This window comes from Tiliqua scincoides, chromosome 1 (assembly GCF_035046505.1).
Source record: "Tiliqua scincoides isolate rTilSci1 chromosome 1, rTilSci1.hap2, whole genome shotgun sequence".
NCBI lineage: Eukaryota > Metazoa > Chordata > Lepidosauria > Squamata > Scincidae > Tiliqua > Tiliqua scincoides.
The window spans coordinates 216,191,955-216,210,971 of NC_089821.1; the positions used below are offsets into that span (position 1 = coordinate 216,191,955).

Genomic DNA, 19,017 nt, shown 5'->3' on the forward strand with positions numbered 1-19,017 from the left:
TAGCAGGAAGATTTCAGAAGGTCTCCTGCTTTTCACCTTTGGCTTTGGCTTACGGCATACTGAAGCAATCTATTCTTTCCCCCATGTTCTTTAACATCAACATGAACCCACTGGGAGAGGTAATCAGGGGATTTGGGGTTGGGTGTGAACAAAATGCAGAAAGCATTGAATTATCTCTATTCCAAACTTAACATATGACAATTCTCTATGTGGAAACTCTATGTAGGAAAAAAACTGTATAGAGCTTTATATACTATTGTGTGTAGAAAGTGAATGTACCTATAAACTTCCACAACTCCCAATAAGGCACAAGACAAGCAAGTTTAAATGGGCTACAACTTATGTCATATACAAAGACTTGTACAGTCATAACAAAACTAGAACTTCATCTCCCTTTGGGGTAGTTTCCTTTTCTACTATCTATTCCCCCTCCACAGAACCCAACCCCATACACATCAAGAAACTGCTAGACACAATCTCTCCCATCTTAGTAGTAACTCTGATGTGCTATAACTCTAGAAGAAAGAACATACAATTCACCCTTATGTGCCAGGTTTCTGCTACAACTTTTCTAATGATAAATAGTCACAAACCTTAGCTTTGCTGAGTAAAGATTTTTTTCCCCTCAGTTCCGCACTCTGCTTTTCAGAAGCATTCATGATTGCTTCCACTTTATCCATCCAGTTAGTAAACTGCCGAATGTCATCCTGGTAACTTGTCCATTTGGAAAGTGCTCCTTCCAGATGGCTGAAATATAACACTTAAATTTGTTAAAATAATGCTAGTTCATTTCAAACATTATAAGATATTTTTTCAAATATTTCTATCCAAGGAAGAACTAGTAAGAAAAGCAGTCATATGTGCAGGAGAACACAGCATTTGTGAGATTTGATTAAAATCTTGACTAACTGATATATGGACAAGTATAGGCTCTGATGTCTTCTTGAAAGGGAAAAATAATGTTATAGAAGAATAGCAAGATGCCTATGATCTTAATACTCCCAATACATGCAGTACTTGCTTGCAGCAACTCCAGGACAAACAAATTAATGGATAAGGAATTAGTTTACGACAGGTTTGATCTCTGATAACATTTGTAAGTATCATAAGACAATAACTTATCATGCAGTCCTCATTATCAAGAGCTGTATCTTAAGATGATTTTCTGCTTGTCAAAGGAGCTATATTTACTCATGGGGTAGAGAGAGGGAGATAGTTGCTGATCTTCTCTTCACTCTGCAGTCCCTTGCACTCCTCATTTTTTCCTGAGGATCAGGGGGACCCTCAAGAGCAGGTAGTCAAGGGCACATTGAAAACCATCCATTCTCTCTTGTGCAAATGGCACTTATTCCACAAATGGAAGAAGATCTTAGTATACCACCCAAGTGTCTAAGGGCACAATCCTACCCTGCACTGGAAAAGGCAAGCCAGGAGGCTTGCGCTATAACCAGCGCAGGATAGTGGCCATAAGCGGCTCAGCCAGAGGCAAGGGGAAACATTTCCCCTTACCACCGGGTAAGGGCCATTGGCCCTGATGGGTCTCCTCAGACTTGCGCCATGAGGTAGCGCAGGTCTGAGGACAGCGGAGTGGCCTGAAGCAGCTTAGTTCTCCCCAGGAACAGAGGTTAGGATCCAGCTGGGATTCGGCATTTCCCTTCCAAACACACGTCCCCTTTTACCTTTTACAATGAATACAAGCCGATAAAAGGGAAGCCCAGTTGTCCTTAAGCATTTTTAAGTGTTGTTCTATGACAGGCATGCCTTCAAGAGATGTATTTTGCAAAACAGACTCTCCACGAGTCAGCACCATTTTCATTTGGATTTCTTTCTCCTGTTTTACTGATAGCAGTCCCTGAAAAATAAACAGAAACTGTTTTCATCCTTATAATATTGGTGCCTGTGTTCCAACATCCAAAGAGAAAAGATTTTACTGGAGACTAAAGTTTCCCCTCATCCACCACATTCCACCACAACCCAGTAGAACTGATAATCACAAAAGTTAGGAGTGACAGCACAGCCCATTTTTGGCATTAGGAAAAATTATAGAGAGAGCACTTTCCTACTGGTTCTAGTATATGGGCATATGAGAAACGTTTGACAATCCTATAAATCGGGAAAGAAGTATAGGTTGTACCTTGTATCCACTGATTTGGTGTCCACTGATGTGACTCACCACTGATACTGGGGTCCACTTGTAACAAGGGAAAGCACTAAAATCCATTTTCCTACCTTCATGCTGTTAAACTGCATAGGTTCTCGGGGTTAAAGACAGCTTTAAGGACCCACTTCTGGGTTTCTTTCTCCTTCATTGTCACCCCACAATGCAGCAGTATAGACGCTATACCACATTCAGTCACTAGATGGAGTGAATAATGGAATCTAATGGAATGAAATTATTTCATTGGGAGCAATGAAAGAGCAAGAAACCTGGAAGTATTTTCCCACTGATTTGGTATCCACTGATTTGATATCCATTCTAGAATGGAACCCCAGTGGATAATGAGGCATGACCTGTTTTCATAATCCACATTACATGTAATCATGGGTATCCAGATCACCCTTTGCTCCTTGAAAAATAGTTTCAGGAGGAAGCGAATGGAGAAATGAAGGACATATCTAACCCCTTTTCAATCCTGCGTCCTTGTTCCAGCAGCTATTTCATATACTAAGCATGTTTTGACTCCTAGAAAGTGCATATGCACTCTTTTAAATGTAATAACAAATCCGAAATGAGAGGCATAGAAATATTTACTATCAACAATCTGAAAGAAGAACATTTTGTGTTATCATTTACTTACCTCCAGCTTTGCCATTCTACTGTCAAGGACACTTTTGTCTGCTGAGGGATGGCAATATGATTCTAGCATCTGAATTGCATCTGCCATCCAGTCCTGAAGCTCTTTCAGGCCCTGAGAGAACTGTTGGTGCTCGGCTACAATTCTGTCCATTCTGGAGACCTTTTCCTTAAATTCATACAGATGTTAACATTACCAACCATTCAGATAATCTACCATTTCACTAGAGTTGAAAAAAAATCAGAAAGGGAAATCTCAGAAGGCTAAGTTCAGGATGAGAGAAGGGGCAGAAAGTTAGAAAGATCAATTGGTCCAAATTTTCCTTCCTTGTCTTTGGGATGTATCTGCCAGTTCAGCTTTGGGTCTAGAAGTGAAAACTTACTAGGGTTGCTTTACCCATTACACATTTAGTACATGCACCAAATGTACAGTATATACTTACAATGTACAACAGAAATTATGCCTATTCCTCTTAATACTTTGTGAATAGCGTCTCCTGAATCACTGTTGGGAATCCATGCTGTTACATGTGCACTGCATACTGTTGGGCAATAGCCCTCATTCAACTGCGAATTAAACTGCTTAGAGTGTTCCCTTACTACAAAATTACCCACAACAGGGAATTGTTCTGCCTGATTTACCTCTAAAACTCTTAATACAATGCAACTCTTCATGATTATTAGGTGGGCCTGTTCCTTTCTATGATCAATACGTGCACTGCTTTAGACACATGTGATGGTGTCCTTGTTCATACCTTCCAGAACCCTTTATTGTACTCCTACACTGTACAGGTGTTCTTCACTGACAAAATACTACTGACAGAATAGTAGCACTGATGGCTGCTTCTCTGTCCTGGCAGTGCCTTCATGGAACTGTGTTGGGAAACTTGAATCAACTCATATGCTCTGCTACCAGAGTGCTGTAATAAGTATTCTTGTCTGACTCTGCCAATAGCCCCACTTTTAAAGCACAAGCAGTCAGATAGGAGACTTTACAGAATTGCAGTATTTTAGGAGGTGAGCATTCATTCACAATTAGATCTGCTGCATGAAAGCATACAGAGGTAGCTGCATTACCTTTGTTAAATTGCTTAGAGCAAGGTATTGAGAAGAGAGCTGAGATACTCTGTGCATGAAGCTTTTGCTGGCAGCTTGTTCTTCCCAAAGCTGCTGAGCCTTTTCTTTTAGCCTGCTGAGCTGAGGCTCATGACACTTTATTTCCTCAAGAACAGACTGTAAAGCATAAGCATTTTTATGTTAAGTATGGGTGCAGAAAGCAAGCCACAAAGAAAGCAAGCAGCAAGAAAATTTTAAAAAGATGGCCATCAGCACAGCTCTGATAAGGGACTTGGACACAAAGGGCCTTTCCAAATGATCAGGTTATAGGGCAACAATTGAGCAATTGTTACTCATTTGTTGTGAGTAGGTGGGGTTAAGTCAATCCTTTCTCTTTCTCAACTGTAATTATGAATACTACGTGGAATTTGGTTGCACAGTGTCAACTCACAATTAGGACCACACTACACATGCTGCTGTCCTCTATGACTGGAATTCTGAAAACTTTATTCCTTCAAAAAGGGCCTCTGATAGGAATTGGCAACCCAAAGTGAGAGGAAGGAGTTAATGTCTTGTCCATGTCTCAATTCCTCCACTGAAGCAACTATTTGCCCCATTTCCAAAATATGCAAGTTCATGCCACAGCCATAATCTAAATCAGGCTCCTTGTAGCTGCTAAAGGGAAAAAAAACTGCAGAATTCTGATAATGAAAATGTACAGAATGTGTAGTTTGGCCTTTATGGCAAAGTTCCAGGGACTACACAATGAAGAAGAGACATCCTCCTCTCACCCATGTCATTTTTGAATGTTATTTTTAATACTTCAGAGACCAAAAGTTCCCAGGTGTAAGTGGAAAAGCATTTGTGTCCATTTTTTGTTTGTTTGTTAAAGCACAAGAGTGCTAAAATGTTAATGTGCTTTGTGGCATCCTTTTCCATGCGACAACAGCCCAATGTTTTGTGAATGTGCACCTTTTTTGAAAATAAAAAAAAGTTTTAGCTATTTCAAGGATGTGCCTTCATCTCTTCAGTGTGGATATGTAAAGACAGACATAAGTGTAAAGACAGACAAAAGAAAATATTTCTTAACCCAGCATGTAGTTAGTCTGTGGAACTCCTTGCCACAGGATGTGGTGATGGAATCTGGCCTAGATGCCTTTAAGAGGGGATTGGACAAGTTTCTGGAGGAAAAGTTCATCATGGGTTACAAGCCATGATGGGTATGTGCAACCTCCTGACTTTAGAGGTGGACTACCTCAGAAAGCCAGATGCAGGGGTGGGCACCAGAACTCTGGTTGTATCTTGATGTCTTGTGTGCTCCCTGAAGCATTTGGTGGGCCACTGAGAGATACAGGAAGTTGGACTAGATGGGCCTATGGCCTGATCCAGTGGGGGGTCTTCTTATCTTCTTTTCCCAATCCAGCAAGGCTGTGTGGCCCTAATCAAAACTGGATTATATATCAAGCTAACACTTTTGAATCAAGACTTGTCAGGCTATCCCACAAAGGGTGAAAAGCTGTTTGGCTGTGATATAACCTGATCATCTGAATAACCATATGCATAAGATATGGAAACAAAGGATGACTTCAAGAACTGTTATGATACATAGAATTACAATCCATATGCCTGAGCCTCATATGTTAATATCACCTGTAGTTTCTGCTGCTCTCTCTTTTTGGCTGGGAAGTCATGCAAGTGATTACTACTTTCTTGCACCATTTTCTTGGTTTCAGTTAGCCAGTTCTGAAGAGGTTCAGCACTAGCTTCAAAGTCTTTCATCTGGATCTTTAAGTTCTAGGAAAATATGAAAAATGCATTAATGCTGGATTTGATGGATAAAATGTTTGATACAAAACAGAGTTAGTAAGGTGTATCACAGTTTCTCATCACCATTGTCAATGTTGGGTTTTATTAATATCATTTAAATAAGCCTCTGCACCGCCCAGCAGGGGTGCAGCCCGACAGCCATGGAGCAGTGGCAGCAGACGCCGATATCACTCCCGCTGTGACCATCGGCTCCTGGCGGGGCTGTCCAGGCCTGTCCTGGACTTCCCCAGCCCTGGGGCAAACCTCCTCCAGGCTCCTGGGGCTGCCTGCCAGCCCCGCATGCACTCCGGGGTTCCTGGACTCCGTCAACTTTCCAGGGCAGGTGGAGCAGGATACTGTCAGGAGGCAGGATACTGCCTCCTCTCCAGAAGCGTGGGGGGGGGGGGTGGGCTCTTGTGCGACAGTTGGTAAAAATGGACCGATGAGGTAAAAATATATCTTGTTTCAGGAATGAAACTCTGGACCAAAAATGCTCTTAATGCCTCTACATTTAATTCACTGTGAGTATTTAGCTTTTAAAAGTAATTGACATGAATTGCTGATCCTCAAACAAACGAAAAGTCATATGTGCTCAATTTGCATAATTAATTGATATAATGAGAGCCAAATTAGGCAATCCTAGTAACATTCAAGATATCTGGATTTGTACTTGGTGGTTGGCAACCTTCAGTCTCGAAAGACTATGATATAAGCCTACAGCATCCGGTATTCCCAGGCGGTCTCCCATCCAAGTATTAACCAGGCCTGACCCTGTTTAGCTTCCAAGATCAGATGAGATCCAGGTTCAAATCCCCACTCAACTATGAAGCTTCCTGGGTGACCTTGAGCCAATCACTATATTGCAGCCTCACCTACCTCACAGGATTGTTGTGAGGATGAAAGGGAGAAGGAACCAACTACACTAATAATAATAATAATAATAATAATAATAATAATAATAATAAAATACAGGTATTTATATACCGCCTTTCTTGGTCTTTATTCAAGACTTTATTCAAGGTGGTTTACATAGGCAGGCTATTTAAATCCCCGTAGGGATTTTTACAATTGAAAGAAGGTTCTAGCTTTCAAGAACCACAACATTCAGATGTTTCTTTCGGATCTGGTTTCACATTCTGGCCTCCCTCCTCCCACGCTCAGAGCAGATGGAATAGCTCAGCTTCAGCTTGTCAGCTGCTTCAAGGTTGCACAGTGCCGGTGGCCTCGAACTGGCAACCTCGTGGATGTTATCTTCAGGCAAATGGAGGCTCTACCCTCTAGACCAGACCTCCTGCCCTGAGTTCATTGCCCTCACTACCCTGAGTTCATTGGAGGAAGTGTGGTATAAAAACTAAACAAACTTGCCTTTATTTATTTTGAAGTCCCAGCAACACTAACTTAAGGACCCTTTAATAAATACTTTGACTGCAAGTTATGTAGGATACATCAGTTATATTTACAAAAATGTTAATTATGTGTACACTGAGAATGAGAAGTTATGTAGGATACATCAGTTATATTTACAATAATGTTAATGTACACTGAGAATGAAAAGATGATGTGTCTAAAAAACTACTTCAGTTATGACTGGCTTCATACCTCCAAAGCTGTTTCTTTCTGGTGCAGGGTAGACAGAAATTTTTTCCAGTCCTCTTTAGCTGTAGCCACTTTAGCTTGGATAGACTTTGCTTTTTCTTTAGGCAAAACAGAGCTTATCAACTCGCCTTTGGACACCACTATGTTTAATTTTTGTTGTCCATTTTCAGTTTCAGATAAGAATTCCTAAGCCAAAAAATATCCAGTAATCATACAACCAGTAAATGATGTGCAATTACAGCCTATGCTATAACTATTTAAGAAAAGGAGCATTGGATTAGCTGTCCATTCGCTCATTTATTTATTTGGCCAATGAAAAAGGTAACCATGTGAATTCAAGGGAAGGTTCTGGGCTTAAGGCTACCTCCCATTCCCACCCCCAAAAATAACACTAGTGAAAGAGAACAATTGAATTAGGGAGATTCTTTGCTAAGACAGAGATGTGTAACTCCTGACCTAATCAATTAAGAATAAACAATGGTGCAATCCTATACTTCTAAAATGCCTATGTGAGTTGAATAGGATACTGTGAATGCCCTTAGCTATGAGAACAATATGACAGCTGTACCAGCACAGTGACAATCCTGCCATTATAGCCTCAGTTCTGCTGACAGCTGCTCCATGGACATGGCTGCAATGATGCACTGATGTACCTCTGATATTGGTGCAGAGACCAACACCATAAACCCTGAAATGGAATGGTTATGTAGGAGGGATAAGGAAGGGCCATCATCCCAATGGTGGCTGCTCAGTGGAGCTGTACTTGCCACTGCCCCCTGGTTAAATCACTCTGGCAGTGCTTCTTTGACCACTGGCATTAGGGCTGAGTAAGTGATGGGGACTGACTCACTGTACATTGGGCTAACGTTGAGCCAGCGTCAAGCAAACACTGGGTTGACATCAGGCTGCCAACCCACAATTGATGAGCTGTGTTAGGGTCTCCATGGACTTTACTGGAGATACTGAAAGGGCTGCACCAGCATGAGGTTGCATGGGCTCTTGTGTTCCCCCCTCCTTGTGCTAGATGGACTTGTGATAATACTGATGTTTCACCAACATGTGCTGTTGTGCTGACATAGCAGTGATGTTGGTGCAACTTTGATACAGGATTGCACCATAAATCTATTTATTGTAGCACATCAACAGATTGCAGAAAACATACATACTGCTTAATATTGTTCATTGTATTTACAAACAGAGATGCCTCAACTGTACAACTTTAATTTACAAAGGAAATATTTCCTGCAGGACAGGATACTTCATTTTTTAATCACAAGTTATTTGCAACTGCCTTGATGTATTGTTAAAAATTAATTCTTTGCTAAGCGCCACAGAGTGGGTTATGGTTTTAATTTCAAATTCCTTGCACACAAATTAACAAGGAACATTGTTAAGCAGAAACACGCTATTTTAAGTGGATTTTATTTCCACTTTAAATTGTTGAATCAGTCTAGTAGAAGTTACCTGTATTTTCTGGATATTGGCTGCAGCTTCATTGACATTTTGAGGTACATCGAAACATTTAGCAGTAGTGATTTTTGAATTGACCAACCACTGCTGGAAATCCCTGAAGGCTGCTCTGAACCTCTGCTGTAAAGCTTGCTCTTTACTGTGGCAACCCTTTGCAGCTTGTAGACACAGACTTTGGAGTACCATGTTAGACAAATAAAAACACAGATTGGATTATGTTAGACAGAATGAGGTAGATATTGAGGTAGATATTCATATCCAATATGATACTAAAATTAACATAAAAATGCTTTCTAGAACAAAAAAAAATGCCCTGCTGTTGTGGACTGGGCCAGAGCACAAAGAAAACCAGCTGCATTTTCTTTATTTGCACAAATAGTGTCTTAGGGGATAATCTAGTTCTTGGTGCTTTCACAACATTTTAATTTGCTATGAAATGTAGCATTCAAAGAACAATTCACATATCTGAATTCATAAATGTACACAGAGTACTGTTTATTGGTTCCGTGCAGTGCTTTTTTGTGAAAAAAAGGTGCAGGAACTCACAACTCACAACTTTTATTTATTTATTTATAAACCTTTTTTTTTTTTTTGGAGAAATAAAATATTTTTATGTGCTTCCCCCCTAAAGATGAACTTACTTCTGAGTAGACATGCATAGGATTGGGCTGTCAATCTCCACATCCCCTTCCCCCTAGCTACTTTTTCTACACATGGGGAAAAATACTGTACAGGTGCACTTGTAGCATGTAGTATGTAGTGTGGCACTACTTTGAGGAGAGGAAGCAGTGAATGGATTCCAAAAAATGGCTTACATGAGTTCCATGTAGTAAAATTACTCTAAGCAACTGTGGGAGTAAGAACAAAAAAGGAATTCTTACATGAGAGGGGTCCTTAGGTGCACATAGAAACAGCTATTTTTGCAAACAAGCGATTAAATATGGTCTAATTCAGGTATCAGAATACTCTGTGTCTTTGGGAAGGCGCTTGGCATGCAATTGTATGTTCTCTGCTGCCCTGAGCAGCTGCTGTGCATTGCTGGAGAGGAGCTGCAAACGCTGGCTGGCGGAGGCCATGCTTGTGGGGGAAGGACGAGGAAGATCTCTGGCAAGGCTGGACAGCATGTTGTACACACGTAGAATCCCTTTTCACCTGCCCTTAGCATGTGAAAAAGGGTGCAGATATATATCTCTGCCAGGATTAAGAGCCCTATCCCAGGTATGTCTACTCTGAAGTAAGTCTCGTTCTAGTCAATGGAGCTTACTCCCAGGAAAGTGCCTAGGATTACAGCCTAAGACCCCAATCCTATGCATGTCTACTCACAAGTCCACTTTAGTGAATGGGGCTTACTGTGGATAGGATGGTAGCCTTAGAGTCCAATCCAGCGCCTGTCTATTCTGCCTCTGTTTTGCTCCCCGCCCTCCTGGAATGCCTCCGACGGGGAGGGGCCCCTGCAAAAAGGTGCCGGAATTCCGTCCCCCCGCGTTCCATTAGAAAAAAAGCCCTGGTTCTATGAAATGAAAACTTACCTGTTGTATTCCGTAATTAAATGTGATACTTTTCCAGAATAGGTACTCAAGTCTTTGGAGAACCGACAAAGGTCATTCAGTTGAGTCTTGATATCATCACTCATTTGCTCTGCCTTGGTTAGAGCATCCAAGGTCTCCTAATAGGAACAAAATAATATCCCCAAAAAATATAATATACATTTGCCTATAAGAACTTTACATTATTCATTACTTGGATACATGTAACAATCTTTTGGTTTACCCTTTACCGTTTGTTTACATATACAAGCAAGGCTTGATCACTTTAGTATGTAAGCTAATCTACTAATGCCTCAGTCCAATCCCCCACCAGCCTACATGAAGCAGTAGGGACAACAGAGTGCATGTTTTAGCTGGACAGAGAGGGAAATGGGCAGGAGTCGGAATGGGGTGGATTCTGGAAGCACTTCCCCCCCCCCCCAGCTACACATACCATAATGACTAGGGCCAGGACTATTCCTCTTGAGCCCATGTGGCCTAAGGAACCAATAGGGGCCTAACTAGCTCTAAATAACACTTGTTCCAGTCCCAGATACTCAGAACAAGTGACTCATGCACTCCCTCATCCTGCCTTGCCTTTCCTCTATTTGTCTTCTTTAGAGCTTGCTCCCATTGCCTCCAGAAGGTCTTCTGAGCCCAAAAGAGACTGTGCGTGTCAACCCATAGCCTCTGCCGAACTCAGAATGATTAAGTGAAAAAAGTAACTACCTGGTTTTTGAGAGAAGCGGGGAACAAGAAGCGACATTTTAATTATTTTAAAAGACATTATAAGGGCCAGGGAAGCCCCAGAGGGAGTAGAGCTCCCCTTGCCTCCAGAGGATGGGGGGAAGGCATCCCCCGTATTCGTAGATGCACATATCTGTAGGGGGTATCAGAAAGGAATCCCCACAGATACTGGGGCATGCCTGTAGACCTCAGTTCGGACTTGATGACACTTTCTGCCCCTGGCCTTTTGGTCATCACCTATCCAATCTAGTACTTGACCCTAGACAGCCTTGACCCTGTTTCCTGTTTCTGGCTTTTTTAATCCTTATTTGCAGGCTATGTTACTGAATGCCCTAACAATAGCCTGGGTTGAAGTTATGCCAAGGCCTGACACCTTGGTATTTGGTGATGATATATCACTAAGGTCTCTGGATGGTGATGGTTAGTGGTGTTTCAGAATACCAATTCACTGAAATTTGGTTGGTTCAAACTATCTCTGAATTGGACTCAAAGGAATTAGCTTTTCTTTGCTACAAACAAGAATATTACCACAATAACGAGCTTTACATGGGTGCAAAGTGGGCCGATTAATTCCCTGCCCAATAATCCGTCTTAATAGTGGAATAAAGGTGGGACATAATATGTAGCACATGGGCCCAAATTCTAGGTTTATAAGCAGTTGTATTCTTAAATGAAATTTGAGAATGGAGTAACTCCAAACTCTTAAATCAGAAGGATGCAAAAATTGGTTTGGGGTCAGTGTGTATGCATTCTGACAAATATCTGCAGGAAACCTTGCAGAAAACTTTGAGTCCAAGATCAATACGGATATTGATTACTTAAATCCCTTGAGACAAATTAGTGCACAGATGGTGAAACAAAAGTAAATTTTAGGCGTGTTTTTCTGCCTTGCCCAATAGCTCAATTTTCCTGTTTGCCTAATTGTTGCTGTGATGAATTACTGAAACATCTGAACAACTGGAGGAGTTAGGTGAAATGCTCACAGCTCATGGGCCCTACTTTTGTCTCTGCTCAGAGGCCCCAATTTCAGAGTTACAAAGATTGAGCAACTTAATGCAACATGTGTGCTGTTCCCACAGGAGGCCCTGAAATCACTCCAGAGAATGACTAACATCTACAGTTTCTCTAGAGATGGTGCCAGCACTTTTAATATAACTTTTCTGATGCAATTAAGAGTGCATATTGTATTCTTTTGTCTGTGAGCAGCACTGTTGTTCCTGTCTTTAAGAAAATACTAAAAACAAAAACAAAACCGTCTTACCTTTTCCCGATGCCAGCATTCCACAACCTCTTTGTCTGTGTGCTTGCTGTCCAGAGGAGTCAGCCTTTCAGCCCAAGTTGCAAGAAGCATGCTGAAGTGCTGCAGGGCCTCCTCCAGCTGAGCAGCCTGCGTGGTGAACTCTTGTTCCGACAAGGCCATTTGGCTCACCAGTTCCTCCAAGCTGTTTCGTGTTTGGAACACACTCTCTTCCCACTGCTTCCAGTCCGACTGAAGGGCCTGCATTTCAGAGTCGATGTGCTTGCACCCCTGAGCAGTTGTGTTCTCCTTCACTGCAGGAGCCAGCGTCTGCACTCTGTTTAGGCGGCTCTCACCAGTCTGTCTGGAATCTATCAGCTCCTGCAATGGAATGTCGCCATGGTAACTGAAATGGCTGTGATTCACTACAGCTGGATAACGGCACACACCGGGCAGCATTCTACACAGCAAGTTCCACAGACCCACTCTACAGCCAACTATGAAGCGGGCGTTCACCCCTCCCAAATACTCTGCACACCAGTCCTACACTAACTTGCAAGTGAAAGGTTGAAATAGCACAGCAGGAACTAACAGAACAACACGCAGCACAAAGTTGCACAATAAAGTTATAGAGATGTTCAGAAACTAAAATAGGAATATTTTTCTGGAAAACACAAACACGTTTAACATTAATATGGGATACGATCTCTTTCATAAGGAGGACTAACGTGTTGGTATAGTGAACTGCCTTATAAAGTCAGACAAAGCAACAGGCAATGCATCACTTTGGAATTCTGTCCACTACAGTATTTAATATCACCTTTTCCAAAGGAAAAGCACCTTTTTTTCCTTTACAGGTCCTTATAATTATGCCTTGTTTTGGGTAAGATGCATAGATGTCATTTCCAACTACAGAATTGCAAATTGCCTTGCGCCACATATACTGGTTCCATCAGAAAAAGTTTGCTATTTGACAACTGTTGATTCTGGGTACCTGATTCTATTGGATTAATGCTGGGTGCAAGCCAAAGTTTTGATTTCCTTTAAATATACGTGTTAGCAGTAGGGTATAATAAGCAAAACAACCAACTAACCCAGCTTCAATTCTTGGGAGCAGGCTGGAATGAAAACAGCCCTGCTCATAGATGAGAACAGGCAAATGGGGCTGAGAGCAGCCTCTACAGCTGTCCCAGCTCTTCCCCCTGTCCCACTTAGAAACTGGGGCAGGAGGAAGCAACTGTAGTAAAGAAGTCAGCTGAGGGGCCACAAATTCTAACAGAGTCTCTTTTCCTCGCCATCTCCAGTGGGAAAGTGACGCTCCATATCATTCTCAGCAAGGGGAAGGCTCTGCTATGTTCAACTAGACCCTCTGTTTTGCTAGAAATGGCACTTGGAATATTATTTTCCAGTGGGGATACTAGGACTTAAAGTTACAGCCCAGTCCCCGGTAGGGAAAAAAAAAAGAAAGACATTCTCAAAGGCTGCAGCCTTCTCCTTTGATATCACCCCCCCATCCCAAGATAAGCTTCTGAATGCCTTGGGACAAGAGGAAGAGGAAGCAGCAAAAGTGGTCACTTTTTGAGTGATGGCATCAATCAATCAATCAATCACAAATCCTCACTCATTTTTGGAACAAATAGGGGATATGCATGCGTCCCTGCTTAGCACATGAGGGAAGCACCTGTGAACCGAACTTGAACTAGCATGTATTCTCAGTTGAATCTAAAATATAAATAAAGGGAAGCAGTGTTTTCTTATTCTTATCACTCACTGGGCCCCATCTTAATACAGATACTATATAGTAAAGCCACAGCAGTAAAATTTCTCACGTTAATTTTGGCCAGCTTTTTCTGGATGGCTGATGAATTCCCTGATGCATCTGACCAGCGGTGAAGCTCCTCTTTTGCTGAATGAAGCCAATCAGTAAATTCATGTACTGCATCGAGGTACAGCAAATGGTCTTTGACGATATCTTCTACCTTTCTCATTTTTTCCTGCAAGTCATAAAGAGAATATATTCATTATAGTGTTCAAGGAATAGTAAGCTTAGGTTTTACTTCTGTAGATGGCCTCAAGGTTTGCTTGACCTCTGCCCAAGATAACAAATTTTCATACTGATTGCAGAGGCAGCTATCTCTTTATTTCCAGTGTTCCATTTTTGAGAAAACTTCTGGGATCCTTGCCATTTTCACTTTTAACCCACGTATGGCATTAATAGCTTGCCTTGACAATCTGTTTCTCTGGAATAGGAAAAATGGGAACTTTTCCAAACAGGAAAAAAAGATGTTCTACTGATTTTATTGTAGCTTCTGAATGAATTTGATACCATTGACTGAAATGGGATCACAGTCCTTTAATCCACAACTTGTACTGTAACTAGCCTAAGGCTGCAATCCTATCCACACTTACATGGAAGTAAACCCCACTGACTATAATGGGACTAACTTCTGAGTAGACATGTATAGGCTAGGTATGTGAATTTGCTTTTGAATGTGGGGTACATGTGCCATGATGGTAGCCAAACTAAGGGGTATAAAATTTGGCATCTTATTAGAACATAAGAACATAAGAACAGCCCCACTGGATCAGGCCACAGGCCCATCTAGTCCAGCTTCCTGTACCTCACAGCGGCCCACCAAATGCCCCAGGGAGCACACCAGATAACAAGAGACCTCATCCTGGTGCCCTCCCCTGCATCTGGCATTCTGACATAACCCATTTCTAAAATCAGGAGGTTCCGCATACACATCATGGCTTGTACCCCATAATGGATTTTTCCTCCAGAAACTTGTCCAATCCCTTTTTAAAGGTGTCTAGGCTAGACGCCAGCACCACATCCTGTGGCAAGGAGTTCCACAGACCGAGCACACGCTGAGTAAAGAAATATTTTCTTTTGTCTGTCCTAACCCGCCCAACACTCAATTTTAGTGGATGTCCCCTGGTTCTGGTATTATGTGAGAGTGTAAAGAGCATCTCTCTATCCACTCTGTCCATTCCCTGCATAATTTTGTATGTCTCAATCATGTCCCCCCTCAGGCGTCTCTTTTCTAGGCTGAAGAGGCCCAAACGCCATAGCCTTTCCTCATAAGGAAGGTGCCCCAGCCCCGTAATCATCTTAGTCGCTCTCTTTTGCAACTTTTCCTTTTCCACTATGTCTTTTTTGAGATGCGGCGACCAGAACTGGACACAATACTCCAGGTGTGGCCTGACCATAGATTTGTACAACGGCATTATAATACTAGCCGTTTTGTTCTCAATACCCTTCCTAATGATCCCAAGCATAGAATTGGCCTTCTTCACTGCCGCCGCACATTGGGTCGACACTTTCATCGACCTGTCCACCACCACCCCAAGATCTCTCTCCTGATCTGTCACAGACAGCTCAGAACCCATCAGCCTATATCTAAAGTTTTGATTTTTTGCCCCAATGTACATGACTTTACACTTACTGACATTGAAGCGCATCTGCCATTTTGCTGCCCATTCTGCCAGTCTGGAGAGATCCTTCTGGAGCTCCTCACAATCACTTCTGGTCTTTACCACTCGGAAAAGTTTGGTGTCGTCTGCAAACTTAGCCACTTCACTGCTCAACCCTGTCTCCAGATCATTTATGAAGAGGTTGAAAAGCACCGGTCCCAGGACAGATCCTTGGGGCACACCGCTTTTCACCTCTCTCCATTGTGAAAATTGCCCATTGACACCCACTCTCTGCTTCCTGGCCTCCAACCAGTTCTCAATCCACGAGAGGACCTGTCCTCTAATTCCCTGACTGTGGAGTTTTTTCAGTAGCCTTTGGTGAGGGACCGTGTCAAATGCCTTCTGAAAGTCCAGATATATAATGTCCACGGGTTCTCCCGCATCCACATGCCTGTTGACCTTTTCAAAGAATTCTATAAGGTTCGTGAGGCAAGACCTACCCTTACAGAAGCCATGCTGACTCTCCCTCAGCAAGGCCTGTTCGTCTATGTGTTTTGAGATCCTATCTGATGAGGCATTCCACCATCTTACCCGGTATGGATGTTAGGCTGACCGGCCTATAGTTTCCCGGGTCCCCCCTCTTTCCCTTTTTAAAAATAGGCGTGACATTTGCTATCCTCCAATCTTCTGGCACCATGGCCGTTTTGAGGGACAAGTTGCATACCTTAGTCAAGAGGTCTGCAACTTCATTCTTCAATTCCTTAATAACCCTTGGGTGGATGCCATCAGGGCCCGGTGACTTATTGATCTTTAATTTATCAATGAGGTCTGAAACATCTTCTCTTTTAACCTCTATCTGACTTAACTCCTCGGTTAGGAGGGGCCGTTCGGGCAGCGGTATCTGCCCGAGGTCTTCTGCCGTGAAGACAGATGCAAAGAACTCATTTAATTTCTCTGCCATCTCTAAGTCTCCTTTTATCTCCCCTTTCCCTCCCTCACCATCCAGAGGGCCAACCGCTTCTCTGGCGGGTTTCCTGCTTCTGACATATTTGAAGAAGCTTTTATTATTCCCCTTAATGTTGCTGGCCATGCGTTCCTCATAATCTCGCTTGGCCTCCCGTGTCACTTTCTTACATTTCTTTTGCCACAGTTTATGTTCCTTTTTATTCTCCTCATTAGGGCAAGACTTCCATTTACGGAAGGAAGCTTCCTTGCCCTTCACAGCCTCTCTAACTTGGCTGGTTAGCCATGCGGGCACCCTCCTGGATTTAGTGGAACCCTTCTTTCTTTGCGGTATACACCTCTGCTGGGCCTTTATTACTCTGAATTAATTGCGGTAATTAATTACTCTGAATTAATTTGTGGTATACACCTCTGCTGGGCCTCTATTAGATCTCTGAATTCAGTGGATCTTTTCCCTTAAGAAATACTTGGTTGCCACCAATTTTTCAGAAATACCTTAAACTTTCCACGTTTCAGATATTTGACTAGTCTATGTGACAAATTTAAATGTAAGACATGCAATTGGTATAAGGTAAACTAAGGCACTTGCAGTGGTGTAATTAAGTTTTCTGAAAAGAAGCTAAGACATATCTCGCTTATACTTCAGGAACTTAGAAAAAATCCTTTGCATTCAACCCAGAAGCAAGTCTTTTTACTATTGCTCATTTCTTCTATTTTCAGTTGAAATTACTTTTGAAAATTGCAATATTTTTGAGCTGGGCAGTACAACTAATTCAGGCTATACTTTCAGGAGGAATGGCAGGATTGGGTCAATGTAGGACTGGCCCAAAGTAAGCAATCAAGTGGAGTGGTGCCAAGTTCAACTGCTGCACCACCATCACATATCACTGCTCACTCCATCACCACGACCACATGTGTCTTGTTACCATCACATGCCAGCATGCACCCCTTAATTCCTAGCTCCTCCCCCTTCTCTTCCTCTCTCCTTCTTTCAAGAACTTCTCTTGAAAGTTCTGAAATGTCATCGAAATAAGAGAGTGTATGAAGGGGAGGTTAGCTATTGATAATGTCTTCCCTTCTCTTCAAACATGTTCTAGAGAAGAAAAAAATGGGGTAGAAGAAGAAGGAAGTGGTGGCAGCAGTGTCTGCTGCTGCACCTGGACACTCACTGCTACTTTGCTGGACTAGGCAAAGAGATGACGAGGCAAACACCCAACCTGGAAATGGTGGTGTAACTGCTCACCTGAAAAGGGAGCAACTGGAAGCAGGTTGCAGCAGCAGTCCCCTACTTTCTCCTCCAGTCCCTCCACAAAAATTGCTTATTCACAGCAACAGCACTAAAGGAAGAGGTGAGTTGCCACTGCTTCAATTCTCTTGTTTCTGGCTCAATGTAAGCAAGAAGTGGATCAGAGCGCAGAGTGCATTCAGTTCCTGAATGGGAACTGCATGGGTGGAGCTAATGGCTTGGGGTGCCAGGCGCCCCTACTAAGTAATTGCTTCCCCCCCCCACCCTACTGCTAAAAGCAGAAGATTCACCAGAGGACATGGGCAGGCCTGATCTGTGTGGCTGGAGCAGAGACTGCATATGAATGCTCTTTTCTCCATGTATGTCTCCTGCTAACTGGGCAAAGACGAACCTTTTAAAGTGGTGTCCTCTTTTATTTAACAGAGGGAGAGCAACTATTCCTCTTCACTCCAGCATGGTGTCTTTTCCAGTGGCTGTTGCTGATATCTCTTTTGTATTTTTTTAAAGAGTGTAAGCCCTTTGAGGACAGGAAACCATTGATTGATTGATTTCTATGTCAATCGCTTTGTGAATTAGTCTGTTGAAAAGTGGTATACGGGGCTCCCGTATCCGCGGTTTTACTTATCCATGGATACGGGGAACCATCCCCACATGCCCCCCCCCCCATTTAGTAATTTAAAAGCTTACCGCACATTTTTTTCTTCCTTAAACCTCCTGGCAGCCATAACACTTAAAAAAAACAAACCAGTTTTTCGCATTTCTGGTTTTGTGGGCTTTAGAAGCTCATTTCCAAATTCTGAGAGCCTTGCCCAGGACTCTTGGCAAACCAACTCGAGTTGAGGAGACCAATGTCCAGCATGCACCAGGAAGGTCTCCAGGATCCTTGGCTTTGCAAGACCCATGCATGGTTCGCTGGGACCAGCTGCTGACAATGCCATAGCTGAAAGCAGATCTGAAGGCGGGAGCTGTGGTCCATAGGAACTCGTCTCCAGGAACAGGTATCATATTACCTGGCTGTGGTAGTGGTAGCCCTATTAGGGCTCCAGAAGAGATCCTGGTCCCATGGGACAACTGCAGCCAGGTCCCCTAAGAGTTCCTGACTCAGGAAGTCAAGAAGTGACGTTAGTGCTGTAAGCTTTTTCAAGTGTTCCTGCAGCCA

General features: G+C 42.7%; 1 protein-coding gene across 1 annotated transcript in view; it reads right to left on the minus strand.

Annotated features, from left to right (window-relative positions):
* SYNE1 (spectrin repeat containing nuclear envelope protein 1) overlaps positions 1-19,017 on the minus strand; it is a 314,290-nt gene that overhangs the window by 216,966 nt on the left and 78,307 nt on the right. Inside the window, 10 exon segments of the mRNA XM_066615722.1 lie at positions 594-636; positions 1,638-1,852; positions 2,799-2,963; positions 3,872-4,027; positions 5,501-5,644; positions 7,256-7,438; positions 8,717-8,894; positions 10,252-10,388; positions 12,257-12,613; positions 14,062-14,226. Of these exon segments, the coding sequence (XP_066471819.1) occupies positions 594-636; positions 1,638-1,852; positions 2,799-2,963; positions 3,872-4,027; positions 5,501-5,644; positions 7,256-7,438; positions 8,717-8,894; positions 10,252-10,388; positions 12,257-12,613; positions 14,062-14,226 (1,743 nt within the window).